At 39.6% G+C, this 23,247-nt stretch overlaps 4 protein-coding genes across 9 annotated transcripts in view; 2 read left to right on the plus strand and 2 right to left on the minus strand.

The window, feature by feature from the left end:
* Positions 1-2,337, plus strand: part of syt15 (synaptotagmin XV) — a 28,029-nt gene extending 25,692 nt beyond the window's left edge. For all 4 annotated transcript variants that reach the window (XM_088323073.1, XM_088323075.1, XM_088323074.1 and 1 more), the window contains 2 exons: positions 1,678-1,969; positions 2,048-2,337. In XM_088323073.1, coding sequence (XP_088179199.1) covers positions 1,678-1,969; positions 2,048-2,187 — 432 coding nt within the window. In that variant the 3' untranslated portion in view covers positions 2,188-2,337. The remainder of the gene's footprint in view (positions 1-1,677; positions 1,970-2,047) is intronic.
* Positions 2,338-5,865: 3,528 nt separating this feature from the next.
* Positions 5,866-9,459, plus strand: nat9 (N-acetyltransferase 9). Of its 2 annotated transcripts, none has more exons than XM_088323698.1 (6): positions 5,866-6,055; positions 6,302-6,411; positions 6,491-6,631; positions 6,694-6,753; positions 6,811-6,905; positions 7,843-8,016. In XM_088323698.1, the coding sequence occupies exons 1-6, from the start codon at positions 5,889-5,891 to the stop codon at positions 7,945-7,947; spliced, it is 678 nt and encodes a 225-aa protein (XP_088179824.1). In that variant the 5' UTR covers positions 5,866-5,888; the 3' UTR covers positions 7,948-8,016. The 2 variants fall into 2 exon arrangements, with proteins under 2 accessions (XP_088179824.1, XP_088179823.1); XM_088323697.1 differs by lacking the exon at positions 7,843-8,016 and adding an exon at positions 8,465-9,459 and having other exon boundaries at positions 5,868-6,055.
* On the minus strand, positions 8,690-15,818 carry lrrc59 (leucine rich repeat containing 59). 2 transcript variants are annotated; one of them, XM_088323696.1, is made up of 8 exons: positions 15,635-15,818; positions 15,447-15,557; positions 15,307-15,366; positions 13,917-14,075; positions 13,745-13,849; positions 13,608-13,680; positions 10,763-10,987; positions 8,690-9,094 (listed from the first exon to the last, which is right to left on the minus strand). In XM_088323696.1, the coding sequence occupies exons 2-8, from the start codon at positions 15,546-15,548 to the stop codon at positions 8,817-8,819; spliced, it is 1,002 nt and encodes a 333-aa protein (XP_088179822.1). In that variant the 5' UTR covers positions 15,549-15,557; positions 15,635-15,818; the 3' UTR covers positions 8,690-8,816. The 2 variants fall into 2 exon arrangements, with proteins under 2 accessions (XP_088179822.1, XP_088179821.1); XM_088323695.1 differs by having other exon boundaries at positions 8,690-9,097.
* Positions 15,819-17,603: 1,785 nt separating this feature from the next.
* On the minus strand, positions 17,604-22,896 carry LOC148347241 (5-hydroxytryptamine receptor 3A-like). The gene is made up of 9 exons (XM_088324248.1): positions 22,851-22,896; positions 22,627-22,791; positions 21,150-21,190; positions 20,947-21,056; positions 20,719-20,888; positions 18,590-19,018; positions 18,403-18,519; positions 17,882-17,940; positions 17,604-17,807 (listed from the first exon to the last, which is right to left on the minus strand). The coding sequence occupies exons 1-9, from the start codon at positions 22,894-22,896 to the stop codon at positions 17,604-17,606; spliced, it is 1,341 nt and encodes a 446-aa protein (XP_088180374.1).
* Positions 22,897-23,247: the final 351 nt, after the last annotated feature.

Below are 23,247 nucleotides of genomic sequence, written 5' to 3' on the forward strand. Positions count from 1 at the left end.
TGTTCGGATCACAATCCGATTACGAGAGCGACTTGCTTCCCGCACCTAGCGAACACCGGGTCGTGGGCGCAGCACTTCCTCTTTCCTTTAATAAAACCTGCAAGAAACGTAACGCAATTGGATCCTGTTTCAGTTCTGCTCAGGACAGGTAGCCACTTAAGGACAGCTAAGTAGTCCGTCACTTGTTCTGAAAATAGCTCATCAGTACTGGGTCAATGTGATTTTCTAGTAGAATTTTGTTGTTGTTGTTGTTGTTTGAGTCTATTCAACCCTACTCCCAATAACTGACCAGGTAATAATATAGTTACAACATAGTAGTAACATGATAAGTTTTTATTTTAGAAATGCTTATCAAACTAGTAGCCTTTTGTGCTAAATATTAACAAAAAGTAGCTCTTTGATTCAAATAGGTTGAAGAACACTCTCTTAGGGCTAGTGTAGTGTATTTATCTACTTTCTACTTTATATTTACTTTGTCTACTTTACTCTATATCTACTTTCAAAAAGTAGTATGAGTATATCTGATATGGCCAATTGTAATTATCTCATAATTCCTAAAAGAGGGAGGCAAACAATATTTTAATAAAATAAAAAAAGGGGACAATGGGGACAAGACTGGACCCAAATCAAAAGAAACATTGGTAGTACTTTTCTCTCACCCTTTCATAAATTCCCATTATGACTTTTTCTGTTCTGTGGGCCGGATTCATAACCCTGAAGTGACCCACGGGCCTTATTTTGCCCAAGAACAGTGGTCTCCAAAGTAGGGTCCATGGACCCCCAGGGTGTAAAAAACTTCTTTCCAGGGGGTCCACAACATGATGTCTGAGACAGAGTAATAATCAAATATTTTTCTGAAGAAAAGTGTCAGAACCCACACAGACGGAGGATCCAGACGCGTAACGTTTTCACACAAGCATTATTTTGCGGGAATGAGGCAGTCGTGCGCGTGAACACAAACGGCAGGGATGCGACGATCGCTGGGCGGAAGAAGTGAGACAGAGAAGTCAGAGGCAACCGAGATCGAGGCCAGACAGAACAGATGGAATCGATACAGGACACACGGGTAGATAACGGATGGGACAGACCGGATCGATACCGGGGCAAGATACAGGATCGATACCGGATACCGAAGACTGGAGCAAGATACCGGACAGGACGAGACAGGCGGGATCGATATCAGAAACTGGAGACTGGTGCAAGATACCGGGCAGGAGGAAACAGACAAGATCGATATTGGATACAGGAGACTGGAGCAAAATACTGGACAGGAGGATACAGACAGGATCGATACCGGATACTGGATACACAAGCAGGAAACCGGACAGTCAAAATACAAGTCTTGCAAGTGCAGAGGTTCGTTGACAGACTGACAAGGAGTGAATGAGAGCGAGCACTGAGTTTAATAGGAGGGAAGTCGATTGGCAACAAGCCGCAGCTGGCGCCAAACGGGCGGGGCCAGGTGAGGGAATTGGGCAACCGTGACAAAAAGAACCAAAATAAATTGCACGTGAGCCATTAAACTTGAGTATTTCTCTGTAGCAGAATTGCATAACTGTGTCCAGTACTACATTATTGGCAAAAGTTAAGGTTGGGGGTCCGGGACCTTTTTGGGGGCCCGGGCCCAGATTGACATTGAAAACAACTGCTCTGGAATAAAACAGCTTCTTCTCTCAGCGTTCAGAGCTGGGCGACCTCTCGGTGTCCCTCAGCTACAACCCGACTCAAAAGCGACTTTGGGTGGAGGTCCCGAAGGCCCGAGGGATGCCGATTCTCGCCGAGGGCGTCTCGGTGAGGGCCACTTTGCAGATTCACGCTCGCGTTGTGAAATTTAAAAACAGCGGGGTCGTGGCGGCGGACGGCGAGCCGCTCTTCGAACTCAGAAGCAGTTTCAAACTGAGGAAGGAGCACTTGGACCAGGCCTGCCTGCGCTTGGAGGTGCTGCTGCAGAACCGGCAGGTTCCTTCAGGTGGCTCCAGAAAAAAAGAGAACTTTTATTATTTTTTGCTGAATTGTGTGCAAATGTATCATCACATCCTTCTTTCAGAAGCTTCAGTGCCGCTGGGAGTGGTGGTCCTGGGTCCGTTCATGTACTCCAGGGGCCCCCAGCTCCAACACTGGATGGACGTGGTCAACACGCCGATGCAGACTGTCAAATTGTGGCACGGACTTTGCACGGCTACTTAAGCTGCTAAATGAAATAAAAAGAGACAAAAATCATGTTTGCCTTCATTTAAATGGATTTATACAGATATTTAGATTAAATATTTCATACCGGGCATGTTCAAAGTCATGGCCCGTGATCAAATTTTCACTAGCTCACGGCCTCTGCCATAATAATAATAATAATATATGGCCCGCTGTAATATTGACCACAATATAAAATACATTTGTACAAAATCACCAGATAGTGGCAGCAGACTGAAGGATTTTATACATTTGACTATAAAGGATTTTATACGATCGAATACAAATTACATTTAATAAAAAAGATATTGACTGGCTGGGCTGTGGTGCGAGGTCAGGGCACCCTCGTAGAAAATGTTGTTTACAGGGACGGCGGGAACGGGACGTAAGGCTGATAAGAATTATCAGCACATCCAGACGCAGAAAGGCCCTGATGACGTAGAAACGCTCAATGTTGTTTTGAGTATTCCAGACATCGCGACGCTCTTCGACGAGATGGTGAAGCCCAGGGGGGGCTTCCTTGGCACGCCCATAGGAGGAGTCAGCACGCCATTATGCGGGGAGAAGATGGCCAATAGGAGAGAGCTAAAGGACTTCAGAAGAAGGCTTCACACAGACTCAAACGTCACTAATTCGGCTGTTTTCGATGGAGTATACTTAGTTAAATTGTTAATTAAATTAAATCTGCCCCCATGTGAAAATGTCAGCTTTTTGTTCATCTTTTCCCTCAAGAAACGAGCGCGCATAAATTGTTGAGTGAATGTAGGTTGTGTTTGGTTATTGGAGTCAGATAACTAATTCGAACAATTTGGTAAACGGTACATTTTGATATTTAATTCCCAACAAGACCTTTGGCCATCGTCCGCAGTTCTGACGTGGCGACTGTAAATAAAAAAAGGAAAGTTGACTGAGGGCCGTCGCTTTGAGGACAAGTGGAAATCGCAGTATTTTGTTCACCGAAATCCTAAACAACTGCGCTTCCAGAATTTAAAACAGGAGCACGCACGTTTATGTTCATTGGAGCTTGAGTCAAGAGAACGTAAAACGTTAGTTTTCATCAAGCGTAGCGGAACGCCGTCAGTAAGTCCTCCTTCGTTTTGAATTGAATTGAATTAAATGCCTTTATTGTTATCATACAAGTATAATGAAATTTGAGCTTCACCACAAGTGCATGCATAAACATACCTGTCAACCCGTACTTTTTTTTTGCCGTACAAAGTATATTTATTATGCATTTTAAGACGTGAACGACGTACGAGATAATCTGTACGGAAAAACGCAAATTTGTCGATTATGGGTACCCTCCGGTATACACCGACTATCACGAAACGGCAAATCAATCAAGTCAAACGAGTTCGCCCCGGAAGCCTCTATCTCGGTATTGTTTTTTTTGTTGCATACTAAGCGAGCGGTTTGATGCTACTGTGCGTATGCGTCTGCCGCCTGGGGATTTCCCATTGCATCCAAGTGGTAGTTGTGTAGTGAAAGAAAGTCCGTCTCTTTTTAGGGAACCGGCTTTTTCGGCTCAACTCATTAAACTGAGCCGGCTCTTAAACGGCTCACTTGCTTTGATGTATTGTATTACGAATTATTATGTTGAATAAAGAAGTTAAGAAAAAAAGGAAGTTTAAAAGGAGAAAATGAAAAAAGAAAGGTTTGTGGTAATCCCTTTAATCAGTATATTACCAACAATAATTTAATGCAGAAAATGAATTATATTAAACTTAATCATATTTGCATGTACTTTTTCCTTCTACAGTGAACGTCCAAGCTACGGTACTTAATTTTTGAACATTTTTTATAATAAACCTCATGCATGTCAAGCAACTCGGTATCTCACAACAAAATGTTATTTAACAATATATATGATATAACGAAACACATGTACAATATAACACGTTAAACTACATAAATAAACACGTTTGAAAAAACATATGGTGGAAGATTATTTTGTATTTTGGAAGGGAAAATACCACATTTTGTAAGGGCATGGAGCCCTGGAGGTTGACAGGTATGCATAAGGCTGCGGCTGCATCGGCTCGCTACAACGGGTCAGGTGCAATCGACATTTCGTTCTGTGTACATTGTTACACAGAATGACAATACAAGGAAATTATTATTATTATTATTATTATAAATAAGTATAAGAAAATAAGTACATTGAAAAAATAGAATAAAATAAGGTCTGGAAATGTGTGCAATAAAACCAGTATTGAGTTACTGTCAGCTATATATAAAATGTCTGAAGAGGTGCAAATATGCTGTCATCGCAGCGTAAAATGATGATTCGTTCGGGTTCAGTTCTTAACTGGAGTTGAGAATGGTGACAGTCTTGGAGAGAAGCTGTCTATTTGTTTTGGCTGATATGGCCCTGTAGCGCCCACCAGAGGGCAGCAGGTTGAACAAATGGAAGCCAGGATGTGTGTAGTCTCTGATGGTGTGTTTTTTCTCTTCCCAAGGCACCGGGAGTTATTGATGGTGCACAGGAGTGGTAGGAGGCGGCCGATGATCCTCTGTGCTGTGTTGGTCACCCTCTGCAGTCTCTTCCTGTCTGCTCCTGTTCAGCTTGAGTGCCACACAGACACAGCGTAGGTCAACAGCTGGCACAATAGTTCAATAGCTTTGCTCCAGGCCCACCGAGGGATTGAATACAGCCCGCGAGACAAGGCTGAGAGAAGTTAAAGAAAAATATTCAGATGCAGTTTGAAATATATCCACTTGAGATCGCCAAAGCCAGGCAACACTCCCAAAGCAACTGAAACTGTATTTTTTTCTCTCTTTTTCTTCCCTCTTTCTTTCTTTCTTTCTATCGCTCACTTTCTCTTCTGCTCTCTCTTATTTTTGTCTTTATCTTTCTTTCTTTCTGTGTCCCTCTTTTCCTTTCTCTTTTCTCACACTCGCTTTTCTCTTTTTTCTCTCTGTGTTTCTCCCTCTTTTTTCTCTATTGCTCTCTCTTTCTGTCTTTGTCTCTCTTCTCACTTTCTTTATCTGTCTCTCCTTTTTCTCCCTATCTCTCTGTCACTTTTTCGCTCCCTCTCCCTTTTCTCGTTTTCGCTCTCCCTTTTTCTCTATTTATCTCTCTTTTGGTCTTTCTCTGTCTTCTCTTTTTGTCCATTTGTCACTCCTTTTACTCTCTTTCTCTATGTCTCTATCTTTTTCTCTCCCTCTCTCTTTTTCATTTTCGTTTCTCTCTGTCTTTCAGTTTCTCTTCTGTCTTTCTTTCTGTCTTTCTTTCTCTCTTACTTATTTTATTTCTCTCTAACTCTCTTCCTTCTCTCTTCCATCTCTCTTTCTTTCTCCCGTTCTTGCTTATTTTCTGTTTCTCTTTCTTTCTCTTTCTCCATTCCTCTCTCGCTTTCTCTCTTTCTCTATACCTCTCTCTTCCTTTTCGTTATTTTCTCTTTTTTAATCTCTCTCTTTCTCTCTCTCTCTCTCTCTCTCTTTCTCACACACACACACACACACACACACACACACACAACACACACACACACACACACACACACACACACACACACACACACACACACACACACTCTCTCTCATTTTTACTCTTTTCCCAGTACAGTGAAACCTTTTTTTAAATTATATTACATAAAAAGTGTTTTTTAAGCCTTCAAACGAAGAAAATGGTTGTAATACTATTTGAGTCCAGTAGAAGAGCTGTTTGTATCTCGTTCCGTTATCAGCGTAGCGTGAGAATGACCCCGGAAGTCGTCCGTGCTAGCGCTTCACATCCACTCAAACGTGTTTCTACGTGGCGACTTAATAAAATATTTGAAACATTTATCATGAAAATAAACGAAAACACATTATTAGAAGGACATAAAGTCGTATTAGTGCCTTATAATGCGGAACACGTGCCAAGGTAATCGCTAAAGAGTGTACTGTGTAACACTTTACAGGTTTTCCTTTTTTACTTATCCAAATAAGAACAAACTGGAAATGGGAGAAAAGTTTGAATCAAATGTGGGTGGACAAACGGAGAAAAAAAATGATTACTTGTTTTTATATTTGCATGTAGGGTAGAATTGTCTCTGTCAAGGAATACAACGTTGAGTACAATGTTATTTGGTATGTGTTATGCAATTGTAAGTTGATTTCTTTTTTTCAGGTACCACGAGTGGATGAAGTCCGAGGAGCTTCAGCAGCTAACGGCCTCAGAGCCTCTGACGCTGGAACAAGAATATGAGATGCAGAGGAGCTGGAGGGAAGATGCTGACAGTAAGTGAAAGGAGCCAGACTCCTTAATATATTCTAGAAAATGAATCTTTGCATGATGTTTTATCTCTTGTTCTCCAAGAGTGCACCTTCATCATCCTGGACAGGCGTCGCTGGGTGGATTCAGGCGCCCAGGAGGAGCAGTGCATGATTGGAGACGTCAACATCTTCCTGACCGACCCTGCCGATCATTCCCTGGCTGAGCTAGAGATCATGATAGCAGGTCAGGAAAGCTACTCGATTTGGTATTATGACTGAAGGGGTTCATTTATTATTTTAATGCAGACCCCATCTACAGAGGCAAAGGCATCGGGAAGGAGGTGACGCAAATGATGATGCACTATGGTGAGCTCTTACAAGTTTCTTCAAGAGCCAATAGGACATAACGCACTCTCTTCTCAGCGATTGGCAAACTTGGCATCCGAAAATTTCAAGCAAAAATCGGCCTGGACAACGAGATCAGCATTGCGATGTTCAAGAAACTACAATTCCAACAGGTAAAACAATTTGGTCTGATTTTTTGGGGGGAAAAGGTATAGGATTGGTATTTCAAATGTAGGGACACTTACCCTCCCTTCATAACAACTTTGGATCTTTTTAGAAGTATGGGACAGGGGCCCAATACAGTTATAATAGTTGCTATGATCTGATACAGTGAACCTGAGGCGTGTTCAGGAGAGTGAGCGATTGCTATCGCTAGCTATCGCTAGCTTCTGAACGGCCAATGATTATTGAGCGCTCGCGTGCCCGAGTAATCACGGGAGAAAGACCGCTTACTTTGATTTCCAACATGGCGTCGACAGTGCTGAACATGGAGGATCTCACCCTGACGAGTGCTGTTGGCGATATAATTTATCGTCTTACATTGCCTGGTAATGTTTGTCAACAATGCAAGGCAGGTATGACCCTTCCACTGCGTTTAGGATAACCTTAACTGTGTCAATATGCGAACTGTCGCTCATATCAGCCAACTCGCTCAAAGCAAGCTGTAGAACGAAATCCATTTTACTGTCGTCGGCCATTTTGGATCAGTAAGGCAATCACAGTGAGCGATTACAACCGTTCAGCAGTGCGCGGCAAGCGATTAACAAGCGACTACATGTCTGATTACTCTCCTGAACACGCCTCAGCTTTAAGGCAGTTTTCCTTTACAGTGTGCAGTTCGATGTTTTTCCACTTTTTACTGCATTTTCCCAACTATACGACAGAAACAATAAATTATTTACCATGCCGAAGAAAAAAAAAATCAAACTTAATGTCTGTCTGCTATTGGTCACCGTCATATAAGAATCTGGTCTGCTTTTGGCTGAACTACCTCCTACAATGCATTTTTCTTTATGTAGTTCGGAACCCTGTGTAATTCGAAAAGATATTGCAAGTTGCAGACACAAGATTGTAATTTTTGCACTGTGTTTATCCCCTACGGTGCCCAAGGCTTGCGGTGATGCTAAAAGAAGAGACAAAGACATAACCATAAAAATAAAGCAAAAATCAAGAAATATGAAGAGGGCACACCGTTACAGGAAGTGTTTCCCCTGACAATTTCCCACAGGGAAACAGTACCTTAAATTTTTGCATCATCCATAATAAATGTCCATAATTTATACGTAATCCTTCCACTGATAATTATATAGTACCCTGTTAGGTGTAGCATGCACACCCGAGCTGTAGAGGGCAATGATGCTTCAGAGGACAATAGCAAAGAACCCACAGAGCAGTGTTAGCGTCATTTTTAAGTAAATTTGTAGAGAAACCTGGGAACAATTGTTAAGCATTTACAATCCTTAAAATAATCATCAAAATTCAAGCATTTAGGTATTTCAAGCACTTGTACAAACCCTTTCATTATTTTTATTTGGGGTATTGGGGATTTGTAATTTATTACCATGGGTTTCTATCCCTTTCTTTATAATTCCACTTTGTGAGCGCCACTTGGGAACCTAATTGTGTCTAATCCTGGGGTCTACTGTAGTATTTGCCCCTCTGAGCAATAAATAATTGAAAAAAAAAACATGAGGTCAAAAATGGATGAATTTGACGTGTGCCGATTGCACAGGTGTCCGTGTGTCAGGTGTTCAAGGAGGTGACCTTGGAGACGCCAGTTGACGAGTCCCTCCGTCGTCGGCTGTCGCAGCAAGTGGCTCACGTGAGCGAGCGAGATTATCTGGCGGCCCGCGGCGCCAGATGGGAAACCACGCACGCTCACGCGTGAGCTCGATGGAGACCGGCGTGGACTCGGCCTGTTTATTTCACATCGAGTGAGGAACTTGGAAAAGTGGCGTCTGGCGACAAAAAGACCTTTTTTTATCTTAAAAACAAACAGTTGTACAAAGAGCGACAACAATTCCATAGGAATTTTCACACGCCTGCCCCCGCCCCACTGAATATTTTCAAAATCACATTTTCTTTTAGCTTTTGGACGTTTGCGTGGATTCCAGGAAGTCCTTGACTGCCGCAGATAGGTCGCCGAACAGCTGCCGGACCGTTCCCTCTTGCAGGCGGGCCCAAGCCAGGCCTCGATCCAGGGCGGCATCCAACGGCACGCATACGTCCAGCTTCCGGAGCTCCGTCAGGCGACACGCGGCCGTAGTGGCGGCTACGGCCAGGAACAGGAGCAGCAAAAGCTTGAAGACCGCGCCCAGCACGGAGCGGCAAGGCTTGGGGGCCGCATTCGCGCTCTTCTTCCCTGCTGACGACACACATTCGGGATTTTTTTTAACACACGTGAGTTATATTCATACCATACGATTTTGGAAAAAGACCTAATTGGGTTTTTTCAGACCTGTATTGCAATTTCAATTTTAGAGAAGCAAAGTGCATTTTCTGTGCTAGTTTTGTTTTATGTGAGTAAATAATCATAGTAAAATGCTTTAACCTTAAGAAAACATCTGACTCTTCTGGAGAGCTTTGTTAGGGTTGGTTTGGATACCTTAATCGATGAAAGTACCTCGTAGGTGCAAGGGTAAAATGATGTGATTACCTACTGGGAGTGTATGATTAACTAAATACCAACCATACTTCTAATAAAACAGAATGCAGAATTGCAGCGGAGTAATGTGCCTTTATTGTCATCATGCAAAGTCTAACCAAGTTAGAGGGAAAAATCTCCCCCTGCCCAATCTGCGAGTATTGAACCTCTAACCAGCCCGACAAATTAACCCTCTGGACAAGCGCTATTCAAATTATTATAACTTCACGACGAGTTCCTTCAAGAAGACAAACTTTGACTATAACCCTTGATTTCGATGAAATCCAATAAAAATAGTTCTCCAAAACACCCCCAAAGTGGCAGCAACTTTCCATAATGGATTATCCCTCAGGCATTGGTATCACAGGTATCCACGTGTGGCAACCATCAAATTACAGGCAAGAAATGATACATTACAGAAGCGAAGCAAAGCAAAAATTGAGTGTTAGCCGTTAACCTATCGATCGGTTTTTTAAAGATAACAATAAGATTTTGCCTAGAAAACCCATCGAGAGTGACAAACCCTTAAAAGCGGTTGATAGTACAGTTTAGAGTTAGATGAAGGGAGTTTGTCTGGAGCAGATCGATCTCAACCAGAGTAATCTAAAAATTCCAGGCAGCCTGTATGATACTTGGTCAATAAAGGATTTTTTGAGAGACCGAGCCAGAAGAAACACTCAAATTTTCACTTTTTTTTATTTGTGAGGAGGTTTCCTCTATCGATTAGCTTTTTAAATTATCCACCCGTATTTGGTTTTGGGTTTTTTCTTTAAAGAACGCAATGGATTCCGCACGTCCCCCTTTTGCTAACAGGGACGCACTAAGCCTTTCTAGCTGCACGCTAAAATCTTGTAACTGCAACTTAAGCAAGGTCTCCCTGATAGATAAAATATAGCGGTTTCGACGAGTTGTAGCTTCAGGTCATCCAATTCATGGGTAATGGATCTGGCAGAGGTGAGATACAGGCTCAAGGTGGCTTAAGAGAGTTGTTAGCCTAGCCATAGCAGTAGGCCAGACTTGAAGCCTTGCTATTGCTTTCCCTCCTGACGCCGCCTCAGTCGTTTGACAGACGTGGTAATAATCCACGGCGCACCTACTGATCGCCATTTCTTTGGGCTCTTTTGACTTTTCCTCAAGAGTCCAATGTAATTGTTGAATTTCTTTTAAATGTAACGAGTCGCTAAGGCTTCTAGCTGTCGCGTATTTTGTTATTTGACAGCATACTTCAGCACATCAGTAGCACACACACTTGCCTCTGATTGACTGGTGCCTTTAACACCCAAACTGACAATTCTGGTTGGCCAAACAGTGTACTGTAAATTCACAATATCTATTTGATTTCGGTTAATTGTGCAGTCCTTTGTCGTACAATAAAAGTTGTGTTACCTGAGGCCTGCCCGTTCTTCTTCCTGCTTTTCTTCTCTTCCTTCTTTTTCTGAGGCTGCTGCTGCTGTTGCTGCTGCTGTTGCTGCTCTTGAGCAGCGGTGGCAGCCATTTGGGCGTTGTACTCCCGCCTTCGCTTTTCCTTCTCCTCTGCCTTTTCACGCTTCCGCGCCTCCTTCTCGCGGGCCTCGCGTTCCCGCTTCTTTGCTTCTCGCTTCTTTTCCAACTCTGGCAGGGATGAGGAAAAATGACTGACTTGCACACAATAATACCAATAGATGCTTGCATTTAGTATTTTTTTCACCTAAATATTAAGTCCCAATTTCATTTTCAGAAAAAAACAAGTAGATTTTTTAATATATTTTTGCAACTTTCAGAAAATGCCCTTTGTAATATAAAAAAGATTTAATAATTATCTTATCAAAAAGTGTAAATTAAGGTATTCATCTCATCTCATTAGCTGCACCGCATATCCTCGTAGGGTCGCGGGGTTAAGGTATTCATTCATAACCTAATTCCTTTGTATTGTTATTTCTTGTTTATTTTTTTGCTCTCAATTGTATTACAACAGACACCACAAAATGGACATGTCATCTGAAAAGAAAAAAGGGATGAAAGATTGAAGCCAGAAGCTTATGAGAGACCCCCTCCACCCACAAATAACTTGACATTTCTATCTAATATTTAAACCAATTATCATATCTTACATCATTATAACAATCATTAAAGGTGAGAACCACCAGGAAAAGTATGTGTGTGTCTGTGTGTGGAGTCAAACTTTGGAACAATTTACAAGATGAGATCAAAAAATGTCCAACTATCCATGTGTTCAAATTTAAAAACAAAAAAAGCATTACTGGCAAAATACAGGGATGAAGAAAATGGGATCAGAGGGAGATTGGAAATACTGCATTTAAAACTATGGTTAACTTGTTGTTATTGTTGCTATTATTATATCAGAACTGTTATTATAAATATTATGTTTATTTTTGTTGTTATCATTGGTGCCGCAGTGACGTTTGGTAACTATTATTATTAACCACTATTATTACTACTATTATGACGTTGAAGGGTGGGTATTGCGAAGATTAGTGTATAAAATCTGATTATTGTAATTATTATAATTATTGATATCTGACTTATGTAATAAGCATATCCATGAGATTTTTTTATATTAGACATAAGAGGAAAGGAGGATTTGTAAAATGTATTTAATAGGGAAGATCAAGGGGTAGGAAAAATAAGCATCTGCTTCTGACTACCCCTTTTCGAACATGTTATGTGACATTATTTTGTTGTTGACTCATTGTTTTTGTCCTGTTTTTATTTTAATGTTCGAAATAAAAGTTTTCATTCATTCATTCATTCATCATGTTTGAATCACAATATATATTGGACAGTTTGTGGTTGTTTTATATCCATCCTTCTCTGGGCCGTTGCTAACCATTTGGGTGCTCTAAGCAATTATTATTATTATTATTATTTACACAGTATTTTAAACAAACATGATAATTAAATAAGTAACTTTATTCTGTTTCTTTTGGATTAATAAAGTGACGGCGTTTTTTTTTTTTTTTTACAATTTTGTTGTATTCTGGTGTTTTACTTTATCAGTACTTGATTAAACCACAATCAAAGTCAGTTTTGTTGCCGGTGCTTTTTTTCTTTTTCGTTTTTTAATACGCACACTTGTTTTGGTATTAAAGGCGTTCGCAAAAGATTCGCATCTAATGGGCCAGTGTGCATGCGGTGGCATGCAATAGGCGACAAAAAATAATTTGAACCAAAGAGAGTGCGCCCTTTAAAACAGTGCGCCAAATGGGTGTGGGAATACAGTACAAAATAAGCTTTTTTTATTTTAACATTGACTACCGGCAAGCGACGCATGAGCTTCATCTCGTTTCTTGTTGTTTTTTCTTTTCTCCGCTCCAGACTCTTGTTGCCGTTTCGAGACCATGTTCGCAGAGGTGTTCACCAAATGGCCAATGAGGCATAATCGAACATACCACTGGGAAGGGAGGGGGGCATCATGAGACCGGAGATAGGCAGGGGCACAACTCAGTTTCACCCCTTTTTGGGGAAATTTGGTTTATGCCGCTTTTTGTATGGTTTAACCATATTCACGCATATTATTAACACTTTACACTTTTTTTTCCCACGACCCTGATTTCTTTTGGTGCCTTCCTGGGCCCTTGATGCCCTCACAGTACGCGTTATTTGCGTTTGCGGGGCTACGGCCCTGATCCTTCTCCTTACTCTCTAACACAATACAATGTGTAAAACTTAGGACTAATAGGTTTTTCTCATGTACATAATGATGTGGAATTGAATTAAATCTAATAGTCTTTTTTGTCAAAAGGCCTAAAAAGTGAGTTACTAGGGCAAAACAAGACCAAGTGAGAGCCTGTGCCCAGGAATTACTAGTAATAATAGTATTTCAACCAGACAGGAAAAAAAATGTTCTGTTGTAGTTTTAGAAATACATTTTCTGACAACAAAATTTTAAATATTTTTTAAGCATTTACAACAGATAGAAAATACTGAAAAAGTAAAAAACGGTAAAGATCAAAAATATACAATTGTAAGGTATTGATAAAGTTGGATTTAATGAAAAAAACACAAAGTTACATTAAAAGTGTTAAAAAACGAGGAAATAAATGTGAAAACAGTTTTCTTAAAGATACTTTGTCCAGTGGAAAAGAAATAGCATTCAAATAAGTGGCAGTTCAACAAATATAAAGCGGGATTGTATTTTTAAATGGGAGACAACTGTACCCTAAAACTAGTATGTTACAATTTATTGTGAATTTGTAAGTTTTCGTTGCTATCAATGTTTCTATATCCTGACCTTTCTCCCTCAAGAGTCGCTTCTCCCGTGCACGGTCGGCCTCCTCCTGAAGCGTCAACATGTACTTGAGAACCTGAAAGGGAGAAAAAAGAAGGAATTGTGACTTGTGGTCTTCCCTTTTTATACAGCTTTCTTACCTTGGTAGCACACTGTTTGCACTGCTTCTCATCCAGACAATCTCCTGCCACCTTGGCAAGGCCAACATCCAGAGGATTGTCCTTCAAGTCTAGCCACTTCAGACTCTTTAAAAAAAAAATCTGTTAGCTTAGCGACAGCAAGCAAAATGCTACTTTCAGCACGTCCACTGACCCGCAACTGGGAAACACTGAGTGGCAGGACCCTCAGCTTGTTGTTGTACAAATCCAAGTGCTGCAAACTAGTCAGGTTCCCCAGGTCATCTGGCAAACATGTCAGCTGGTTTTTGCTCAGGTCCAGCTTTACCAAGTGGGTTAGGTTGCAGAACTCCAGCTGAAGTGGGAAGCAAAAGGATAAATCATGTGGGTATAACTATGATGTGTAATCCGATGGTACATAAGTTTAGAGCTACAGTTACAAAGCAAATTTGGGACTTAAAGTAGGTCTTTGTGATAATTGTGAACTTGTGCGGTTTCAGTTAGAGTAGGTACTATCTCAATGCAAGACTTTCCTTAGGTAAATTCAGGGACAATTATTAGGTTTACATGCGAGCAATAACTCGATTGAAAATGATATTGGCTTTCCAGAGCAATCCAAATGAATATTTTACGTGCCTAAAGTAAAACGAATAATCCCTTATACATAGCATTTGCGAGTAATCCGATTAAAAGACAGAAGTGGGAGTGACATCATGACACAAATAGATGTCATCTCCACATTTGTCGTGATATAAAGGTTGATCGCACTCACTAAATTCAACCAACTGCCGTTCTTGTTTGCTCCAAATTTGAAATCCATTGCTGAGATGTGCTCATTGTTTGCAAAAATTAAATACTTGTATTATATATGGATGGAGACAAGTGGGGAAAAAAAACACCAAAATGTCCCGCAGAAATCAACTGATACAAATGAAGTTTTTTTAGTAAGTAAGCCGACGTTTGTGCTCGTCATTCGTCCCACTGTGCTTTAGGGCATCAAAATTTCCCAGATGAGTGAAACGGCGCAATCAGTTTCTATATGCAAGAGTAATTGGAAAATGGAAGAACTAACCCCACCATTGTAAACGGAATACTCTCACAGACCTTAATCTGATTATTTACATAATCAATACTTGATTTCGTTTCCAATCATATTTTCTGCCTGCAAATGTACCCAGTATTTTAAGAGAGTGGTTAGAAAGTAATACAGGAAAATTATGGTGGAAAAGACGTCCTTATTTGGTTGTCAAGTCAATATTTAGGGGGATAAGTTCGATCTAAAACCAATAAAATGTATGAAGGGGAAAACAGAATAAAGGTTAAGACTACAAAATTACGCCATATTGTTTGACACATGAATTGCTTCCCCCTTGGATTAAATTAAACCTACCATTCTTTTATTTTATTTTTTTGCCTTTTTCTCTGTATTCCCACAGTAGTTAGTGTTCCCATAAACTTGATGACTCCATATTGTTGTTGTTTGTATCATTCCGATTTTGTTCGAAGTGATGCAATGTACAATTTACAAGAAAGTTAAGCCAGAAAACAATAATCTGCATATTTGGACATTAAAAAAAAAGACTTACCGGCAAAGAGGTGAGGTTGTTGCACGACAAATCCAAAATGGTCGCTTTGGGGAATAAAGCCTTTCAAAATAAAAATGATTAATTATTCTTTGTAAATAACGTAAAATTTAATGAAGGGTTTTTTTTTCCCGAACACTCACCAGCTCCTTGACAGGCACCTCAGTCAGATTGCACAGACTTAAATCCATCTCCTTGCCATTTATTTTGTCTTTTAAATTAAACACTTTGTTCGTTTTAGCCATTTTGTGTAACTGAGGGGGGGAAATAAATCACACCAATATAGGGGATATTGATTGTTGATTTTTTTCCGCACAAACGAAGCACTCACCTGTTTTTTTGTGTTGCCTTCCAACTGTCTTGAGGGGAGCGATGAAAAGAAAAATATTTTTTTGTAATTGTAGAAAAAAAAAGGAATGGAAAAATAAGCTTTGCAACGTTCCGTGTTTTTGGGGCAACTGAATGAAAATCCACGTCACTGATTTGAGACGCACAGGGGAGGCGTGGCAAATAGCAGCGTCTCCTGCAGCACCGGAGGACGCATTACATCCGTTATTATTTACGAACATTGATCATTAAAATTATGTATGATGATTGATCTCATTTAAAAACATTTCACTCTCAAATCATAACAATTTATTTTATATACGTTTTTTGTAACGAAGAAAAAGCTCCTTGATAAAATAGTAGATAATTTGTTTTAACAAAATGCAGTATTTTTAACTGAAATATTTTTAATCAAGCCTTGCAAAAACTTCATTAATAAAAAAATGCATAATCTAAAATCAACATGAAAAGTTTAATTCTGGTTTCTTTTCTAAACTATGTTTCACTTTAATCCTGTAACTTGTTATACTGTATAGCTATCCCAGTTGTTTGCTAATATTCCGGCTTGTCAACTGAGTTGCTTGCTAATGTTCTGGCACGGGAGCCAGCTAGCACATTATGTAGACAGCTAACATCCAGCTTGGTAGCTAACTAGATTACCTAATAATGTTCTGGTCGGATATCTAGTAGGTTTGTTTTAAATCTTGCTAAATCACTTGCTAATGCTCTGGATAGCCAACCATTCTCATGTAGTTTACTAAATTGCCTTTTAATGTTCTGGCTAGCTAGAGAGGTAGTTTGTTATACAGCCAGCTAAGTTGCTTGCTAACATTCTGTCGAGCTACCTAGCAAGCTTCCTACATACAGCCGTCTAAATCGCTTCCTAAAGTTCTGGCTGGTTACCTAGATAGCCACTTGTGTGGATTCCTTAATCTCTTGCTAATAATCTAGCCAACTAGCATATTATATAGCCAACTAGCATATTATATAGCCAGCTGTAATGCTTGCTAATGTTCTGGTTGGCGATCCAGCGAGCTTGTTATGTATCAAGCTTGCTAACATCTGGCTAGGTAGCTAGCCAGGTAGCTTGTTATATAGCTTGATCAATTGCCTGTGATTGTCCTGCCTAGATAGCTTTTTCATATAGTTTACTAAATTGCCTTCTAAAGCTCTGGGTAGTGTAAAGTTTTTTAGGTTTATTAGACTCAAATCTGACCCTGGAGACACTTCAAGTGTCTTGTCTAAACCCCTACAGTTTGAGCATGTTCAAAAGTCGGGGAAATATGAGCCAGGCGATGAAGATAGTCCACAGTGCTAACTTATTCAACCTATAAAAGAGTTTAACAGATAGATATCTGGGTCTTCTACCACGTCAATAGCAATCGTGTAGGAGAAGACAAAGAGGGGGCCCCAAAGTTGCCCATTTTTATAATACATTTAGATGAAATGTATACGCCCTATGACTAAGCTGCTGCTGACTGGTCCACATTGTTGCCGAGGCAGACTTTCCCAGTACTTCTCCAAAAAGGGAGGAGGGGTGATGGGTCATCGTTATCTGCGCAGAATGGGGTAAGACACACATTCCAACCCCCAAGGAGAGGGGATAGGTCATCGTTATCTGCACAGTATGGAACAAGAAACACATCCCACCGCAAAGCGCGGTTTACGACACACTTCTGCCAGAGTTCGCTCTTGAAGGCTGGAGTCCAACATAGGACAAGTATATTTGAGTATAAGTAAGATAAAACAGCGTATAAAATAGTGTATAACTTCAGTAGCTAGAGAGCAAGCTTGTTATACAGCCAGATAAATTGCTTCCTAATACTCTGGCTAGCTAGCAAACCAGCTTCATAAATAGCTTATATAAATAAATAACTAAATGAAGGGGATTATTTAAATGCATCTTTAATTTCAGACATGCATTTTTGTTTTGAGGGAAATCATGCATGCATCATAATTGTGATTTCAATTCCTCATTCTTGATGATTTTGGTGCCAAATGAAAAAGGTGACGGCTAAAAACAAAGACACGGCAGTGACATAGAAGCAAAAGAAAATTCTGTTGATTTTGAGGGTGATTCTGGTCCAGTAGCCGGGCTTGTCCTCATTTGTTTTATTGTTTTCCAGAAGCCGGACCAGGGTCTTCATCATTTCCCGCATATCGCCTATCTCGTCTTCCTGCAAAGGGTTTTTGGGATTATTGGGATTATTTGACGGATTCAACAAAATTATGAAGTTTTAAAAACCTTCACCATCTCAGGTAGGTTTTCATCCGTTGGTCCTTTGCAGAGACAGGGTCTGGTTTTCTTCTCTGCAATTAGACAAAACGCTATCCGCGTTAGCATTAGCATTGTTTTGAGCTGAAAGTGTTTAGGACCCTAATGTTTTTAAAAAAAAGCGGAAAGAAAATGAAAAGCATTAACTCAAAGATAGAGGAAATAAATTAAATTTGAAAATAGAAAAAGTGAAAAATATTAAACTCATAAAATAATTAAACAAAATAGAAAAAATATTGAACGATAAAAATATTGAACTCGATTGAGCAAACCATCTACTTTTAAATGATTAAAAAAAGAAAGAAAAAGAAAAAAATAGTCATCAAAATTTTATTTAAAAAATGAGAGACAAACACAAATATATAATTAAATAAATAATGTAACCAAAGTATATTAAATTAAAAAGATGAAAACGTTTAAATTAAAAAAAAAATCAGTAAAGGAAAGAGAATGAAAAATACTATTGCTGGGCACTGTAAAAGGCAAATTTTTCTCACCATTGTCACCAACCATCACGTCCTGGCATCCTTTATCTTTCTCCATCAGGTACATGACCAAGATGGTCTCCAGCAGGCTCAGCATCATTATAGCGAAGATGCCCATGCAGTAGACGGCTGGGGATTAGGCAGAAGATCAGAACATGGCACCACGTTTAAGCTTCTGCGATTTTCCGCTTCTTCCGACCTATAAGCGGGATCTTGTCGGACGAGCACGGCAGGATCTCATTGAGGATGAGCTGCATGACGGTGACGGCCAACATGACTGTGATCTTGAAGCTCAACTTCTCGCCGCCCATGTCCGAGATGAAAAAGGAAGCCAAGTCCAAGGCCAGGAAGAAGAAAACCGGCAGCAGGAAGTTGATGATGTACAATACCGGCCTCCGCTTCATGCAAATCTGCCGGATAAAGCTTTCAGAATCGTCGGAAATCGGAAACCGAGTAAAGTGACTCACGGTGTAAACGATGGTGTCCTGCCAGATGCCGAACTCGGCGCTGGTTCGGTTGACCACGGTCATGCTCAAGAAGATCCACTCGTTCCGCGTGCCCATTACCTCCTGCGACCACTTGGTGGCCTCGGCCGAGCTCAGAGAGTGGAGCAACTGCAGTTCCTGAACTGGGAGTTAGAAGATATATATATATCTATTTACATCCATCCATCTATCTATCTATCTATCTATCTATCTATCTATCTATCTATCTATCTATCTATCTATCTATCTATCTATCTATCTATCTATCTATCTATCTATCTATCTATCTATCTATCTATCTATCTATCTATCTATCTATCTATCTATCTATCTATCTATCTATCTATCTATCTATCTATCTATCTATCTATCTGTCTGTCTGTCTGTCTGTCTGTCTGTCTGTCTGTCTGTCTGTCTGTCTGTCTGTCTGTCTGTCTGTCTGTCTGTCTGTTTCCGTAGCACATTCGCCTAACAGGCGCCCCCGGTTGCGAGACAATGTGGAAATATTCGTTGGGGGCCACCAGGAAATGGTGCGCAGATGACCCTAGTGGTTATGGGATCCACCCACCCACCATGCATATATCAAACTAATTTAATACAAAATATTATAAATATATAAAGTAAAAACATAAAATAAGTATAAAAAATGCATACAATAACAAATATTATATCCATCCATCCATTATCTGCACTGCTTATCCTCAGTAGGGTCGAGAGGGGGCTGGAGCCCATCCCAGCTATCTTCGGGCAGTGTGCCAGCCATTCGCAGGGCACACAGAGACAGACAACTCACTTGCTCATTCGCACCTAGGGACAATTTTGACCGGCCAATTAACCTGACATGCATGTTTTTGGAATGTGGGAGTGCTTAAAGGAAACCCACGCATGCACGGAGAGAATATGCAAACTCCGCACGGGGAGACCGGTAGCTGGACAGCAATATTTTGAATACATAAAATAAATATTTTGAAAACATGTTATATAAGATATTATAAATATCTGCATTTTAGAAAATTAATATTTAAATTACATTAATATAAAATATTTCAAATACAAAATAGAAACTAAATATAAAAAATGGATTTAATATGAATGATTATAAACGTGTAAAAAGTGAATATAGATAATAAATAAAACATAAAATGATATAATCATATAAAACAAAAATATAATAAAAATATAACAAACATAAAAATACATTTTATATAAAATATTATAAAACATGAATTAGAAAATATTAATTACATAAAACAAATGCAACATAAAATAAGAATATAAATGAGTATATAAATGAAAAATATAAAATATATAAAATAAATATAATAGAAGATTACGAATATCCATGGGCAGCACGGCGGGGCAGTGGTTAGCGCGTGTGCGGCACAGTTCTGAGGTCATGGGATCAAAACATACTGTGTGGAGTTTGCATGTTATCCCCGTGCTTGCGTGGGTTTCTTCCGGGCACTACGGTTTCCTCCCACATTCCAAAGACATGCAGGTTATTTGGCCTGTCCAAATTGTCCCTAGATGTGAATGAGCGAGTGAGTTGTCTGTCCCTGTGTGCCCTGCGACTGGCTGGTAATCATTTCAGGGTGTCCCAAAGATGGCTGGGATGGGCTCCAGCACCCCCGTGACCCTACTGAGGATAAGCGGTGCAGATAATAAATGAATATCCATCGGTCAATTAGCTGCACCGCTTATCCTCAGTAGGGTGGCAAGGGTGCTGGAGCCCATCCCGGCTACCTTCGGGCCTGAACTGGTTGGACTATGAATATATAAAATACAATTTCAAAATACAATTTTAAAATCCCCTGAAAAGAAATATCTTTATTGCAAGCCTCACTGGAGTGGACCACCGACTTAAAGGTGAGGTTGCAGCTCTGCTGGTCAAAGGGGAAGTGGTAGATGTGCAGCTTGCAGGTGCTGAGCAGAACCTGGTCGTTTTGCAAAAATACCTGGCCGTCGCTCTGGATGGTCAAGTAGGGGCTGGGGGGGGCTTTGTCCTTTTCAATCCTGCAGGGATTTACACTCATTGAAGGTTCAAGTTTGGCTTTAATAATTTTCCACTTACATTTCCTCAATTGTGAGATCGGGTTGCCAGAACAGTTCTGTGGGAAGAGAGATGTTCCTCATCCCGCAAAAGTCCTCCGGATCCCAAGAAATATGATCGTTTTGCCAGCTCTGTGCAGGAAAGACAGTTACAAAACAATCGATACACAAAATTCACTCAGAATAGATCCAATATGATGAAAAAGGAAATAAATCGGACAGAACCATGAAAATCCAAACGTAAGGTACGAAGGTCTGGTCCAGCTCTCTCTGTTGACAGATAAAAAAATGGCTCAAATAGGAATCAAAACTAAAATAATACTTACAATTAAACATGAATTTAAATCATTTACATAAAGGGAGGGACGAGACGCCCCAAACTGGCAACCCAGCCTGATTAATTATTCATTTGATATAATAAATTACAGCGGGGAGAAACCGGCAAAGTGATTTTCCAAAGCTTTCCATCTTTAAGATGACACCTGCCCAAATCCAAAGTAATTTATCATTTATTCATTGTGCATATATCATTTGGCCTGATTGAGTATTTTATTAAATATGTTTTGTACATATTTACATTTATTTCTTTGTGTTTTTATTTCTTTATTCGGTATTATTTTGTTGATCTGTTTAAAAGTCTATTTAAAAGTCTATTGATGTATTTAGTTTTATTAAAAATGTTTTGTATAAAATTTCAAGTCTTTTAAGTCTTATTATAAATGTTTTATTTCTGTATTCTTTATTTAAATGTTTAATTGCATTTCAAGAACATGTGGAAACATCTTTAGGCCTGGAGAGAATGGGCGCCAGCAGGATGTACTTGCCCAAGAATCACCACAAGAAATGGGGCCCCCAAGACCTGTGTGGTTAAGGGATCTAAACAAACAATGATCATTCTATATTGTGTATACGGTACATTTTAGGGCAATTATGGTTGGTTGGATCCCTTAACCGCTTGGGTTGGAGGGGCACCATTTTCTGGGCAGGGGACACCCTGAACTGGTTGCCAGCCAGTCGCAGGGCACACAGAGACAGACAACTTGCTCACTCATTCACACCTAGGGACAATTTGTACCGGCCAATTAAAATGAAATGCATGTTTTGGAAACCCACGCAAGCACGGGGAGAAAATGCAAACTCAACACAGGAAGATTTGATCTCACAACCTCAGAACTGAGCCGCACACGCGCACACCACTATGCCGCCGTGCTACAAGTCAATTATACTTTTTCAAAATTACTTATTAATTTATTATTATTTAGATTTTTTAAAAAAAACATTTTTACCATTGATAAATATTTTGTGAAACTCGACAATACGAAAATTATATCATTAATTTTTAATTGATTTCCCAAAAAAGCTTATATTTTATTAAGTAAAAATGTTAAGTCATTTTGTTATTTTTATTTAACTTTTTATTTTATTCATTTAATACTATCAATTAGTTGTATTTTTTTATAAAAATATATTTTTTAATATGATTTTATTATAATTCAGTTTAGTTATTAACAGTATTATTTAAATTTTTTATTTTATTTCTTTGTTCATTATTATCTGTAGTATATATATATATATATATATATATATATATATATATATATATATAAATGTATATTAAATCCACCAAACAAAATCAACTTGACCTCTTTGCAAAAAGAAAAAAACAGCAAATAAAATGTTGGACTTCAAAAAGAAACCAGACTGACCACATCGAGAATAGCATAAAGGACGACTTCCAGCGAAACCACGATGGGCTTTTTGTAGTTCTTGACGGGCCTGGTCCAGGAATATAAAGTGCTGTCCGTGGTCAAGTTGAGGTGGTCCAAAACCTTGCGGTACGAGCACGCTCGCTCCGTTTGGGCAGCACCTGCACCGCATTTGCTGTTACACAGTCATAACACGTTGATAACACAGTTATAAACTCACCTGCCAAGAGCACCATGAAGGAGAAGCATCTGGAAGAGAGCATCATGACGGACTGAATGTGTTTGTGTCTGATCAAGCTGGTCGGAGGAAATTAAATCTAAAATAGTGAGGGGGTGGTAATTTGTACTGGATCCCGCAAGTCCTAATTGCAAATGTGACGATGGCGCCGGTCCATACTCTTCGCCTGTGGTTGGACCACTCAAATTCTCAGATTTCGCCTTCGATTCTTGTTTGTCAGAAAGCTGTTGTGAAAATAAATCAATAGATATAAGGAAAATAAATGAATAATATTGAAAAAAAAGATTTTGTTACCCATTTTTGCAATGCTCAGCCAAAGCTTTATCCCATTTTGTGCATTTAGTTATACATACATTTATACTCGTGTATATAAACAACG

The sequence above is a fragment of the Urocampus carinirostris genome, chromosome 19 (genome assembly GCF_059441175.1).
Source record: "Urocampus carinirostris isolate Australia breed hairy pipefish chromosome 19, RoL_Ucar_1.0, whole genome shotgun sequence".
NCBI lineage: Eukaryota > Metazoa > Chordata > Actinopteri > Syngnathiformes > Syngnathidae > Urocampus > Urocampus carinirostris.

Coding starts and splice junctions, on each gene's coding strand:
- lrrc59 (XM_088323695.1), bottom strand. CDS start 15,548: ATGGCTAAAACGAACAAAGTGTTTAATTTAAAAGACAAAATAAATGGC. Junction 15,367..15,446: donor AGGTGCCTGTCAAGGAGCTG/GTGAGTGTTCGG, acceptor TTATTTTGAAAG/GCTTTATTCCCCAAAGCGAC. Junction 13,681..13,744: donor GCAAACAGTGTGCTACCAAG/GTAAGAAAGCTG, acceptor TCTCCCTTTCAG/GTTCTCAAGTACATGTTGAC.
- nat9 (XM_088323697.1), top strand. CDS start 5,889: ATGACCCCGGAAGTCGTCCGTGCTAGCGCTTCACATCCACTCAAACGT. Junction 6,412..6,490: donor CTGGAGGGAAGATGCTGACA/GTAAGTGAAAGG, acceptor TTGTTCTCCAAG/AGTGCACCTTCATCATCCTG. Junction 6,906..8,464: donor AGAAACTACAATTCCAACAG/GTAAAACAATTT, acceptor CCGATTGCACAG/GTGTCCGTGTGTCAGGTGTT.
- LOC148347241 (XM_088324248.1), bottom strand. CDS start 22,896: ATGATGCTCTCTTCCAGATGCTTCTCCTTCATGGTGCTCTTGGCAG. Junction 21,057..21,149: donor CTTACGTTTGGATTTTCATG/GTTCTGTCCGAT, acceptor TTTCCTGCACAG/AGCTGGCAAAACGATCATAT. Junction 17,941..18,402: donor CGTGATGGTTGGTGACAATG/GTGAGAAAAATT, acceptor GTCTAATTGCAG/AGAAGAAAACCAGACCCTGT.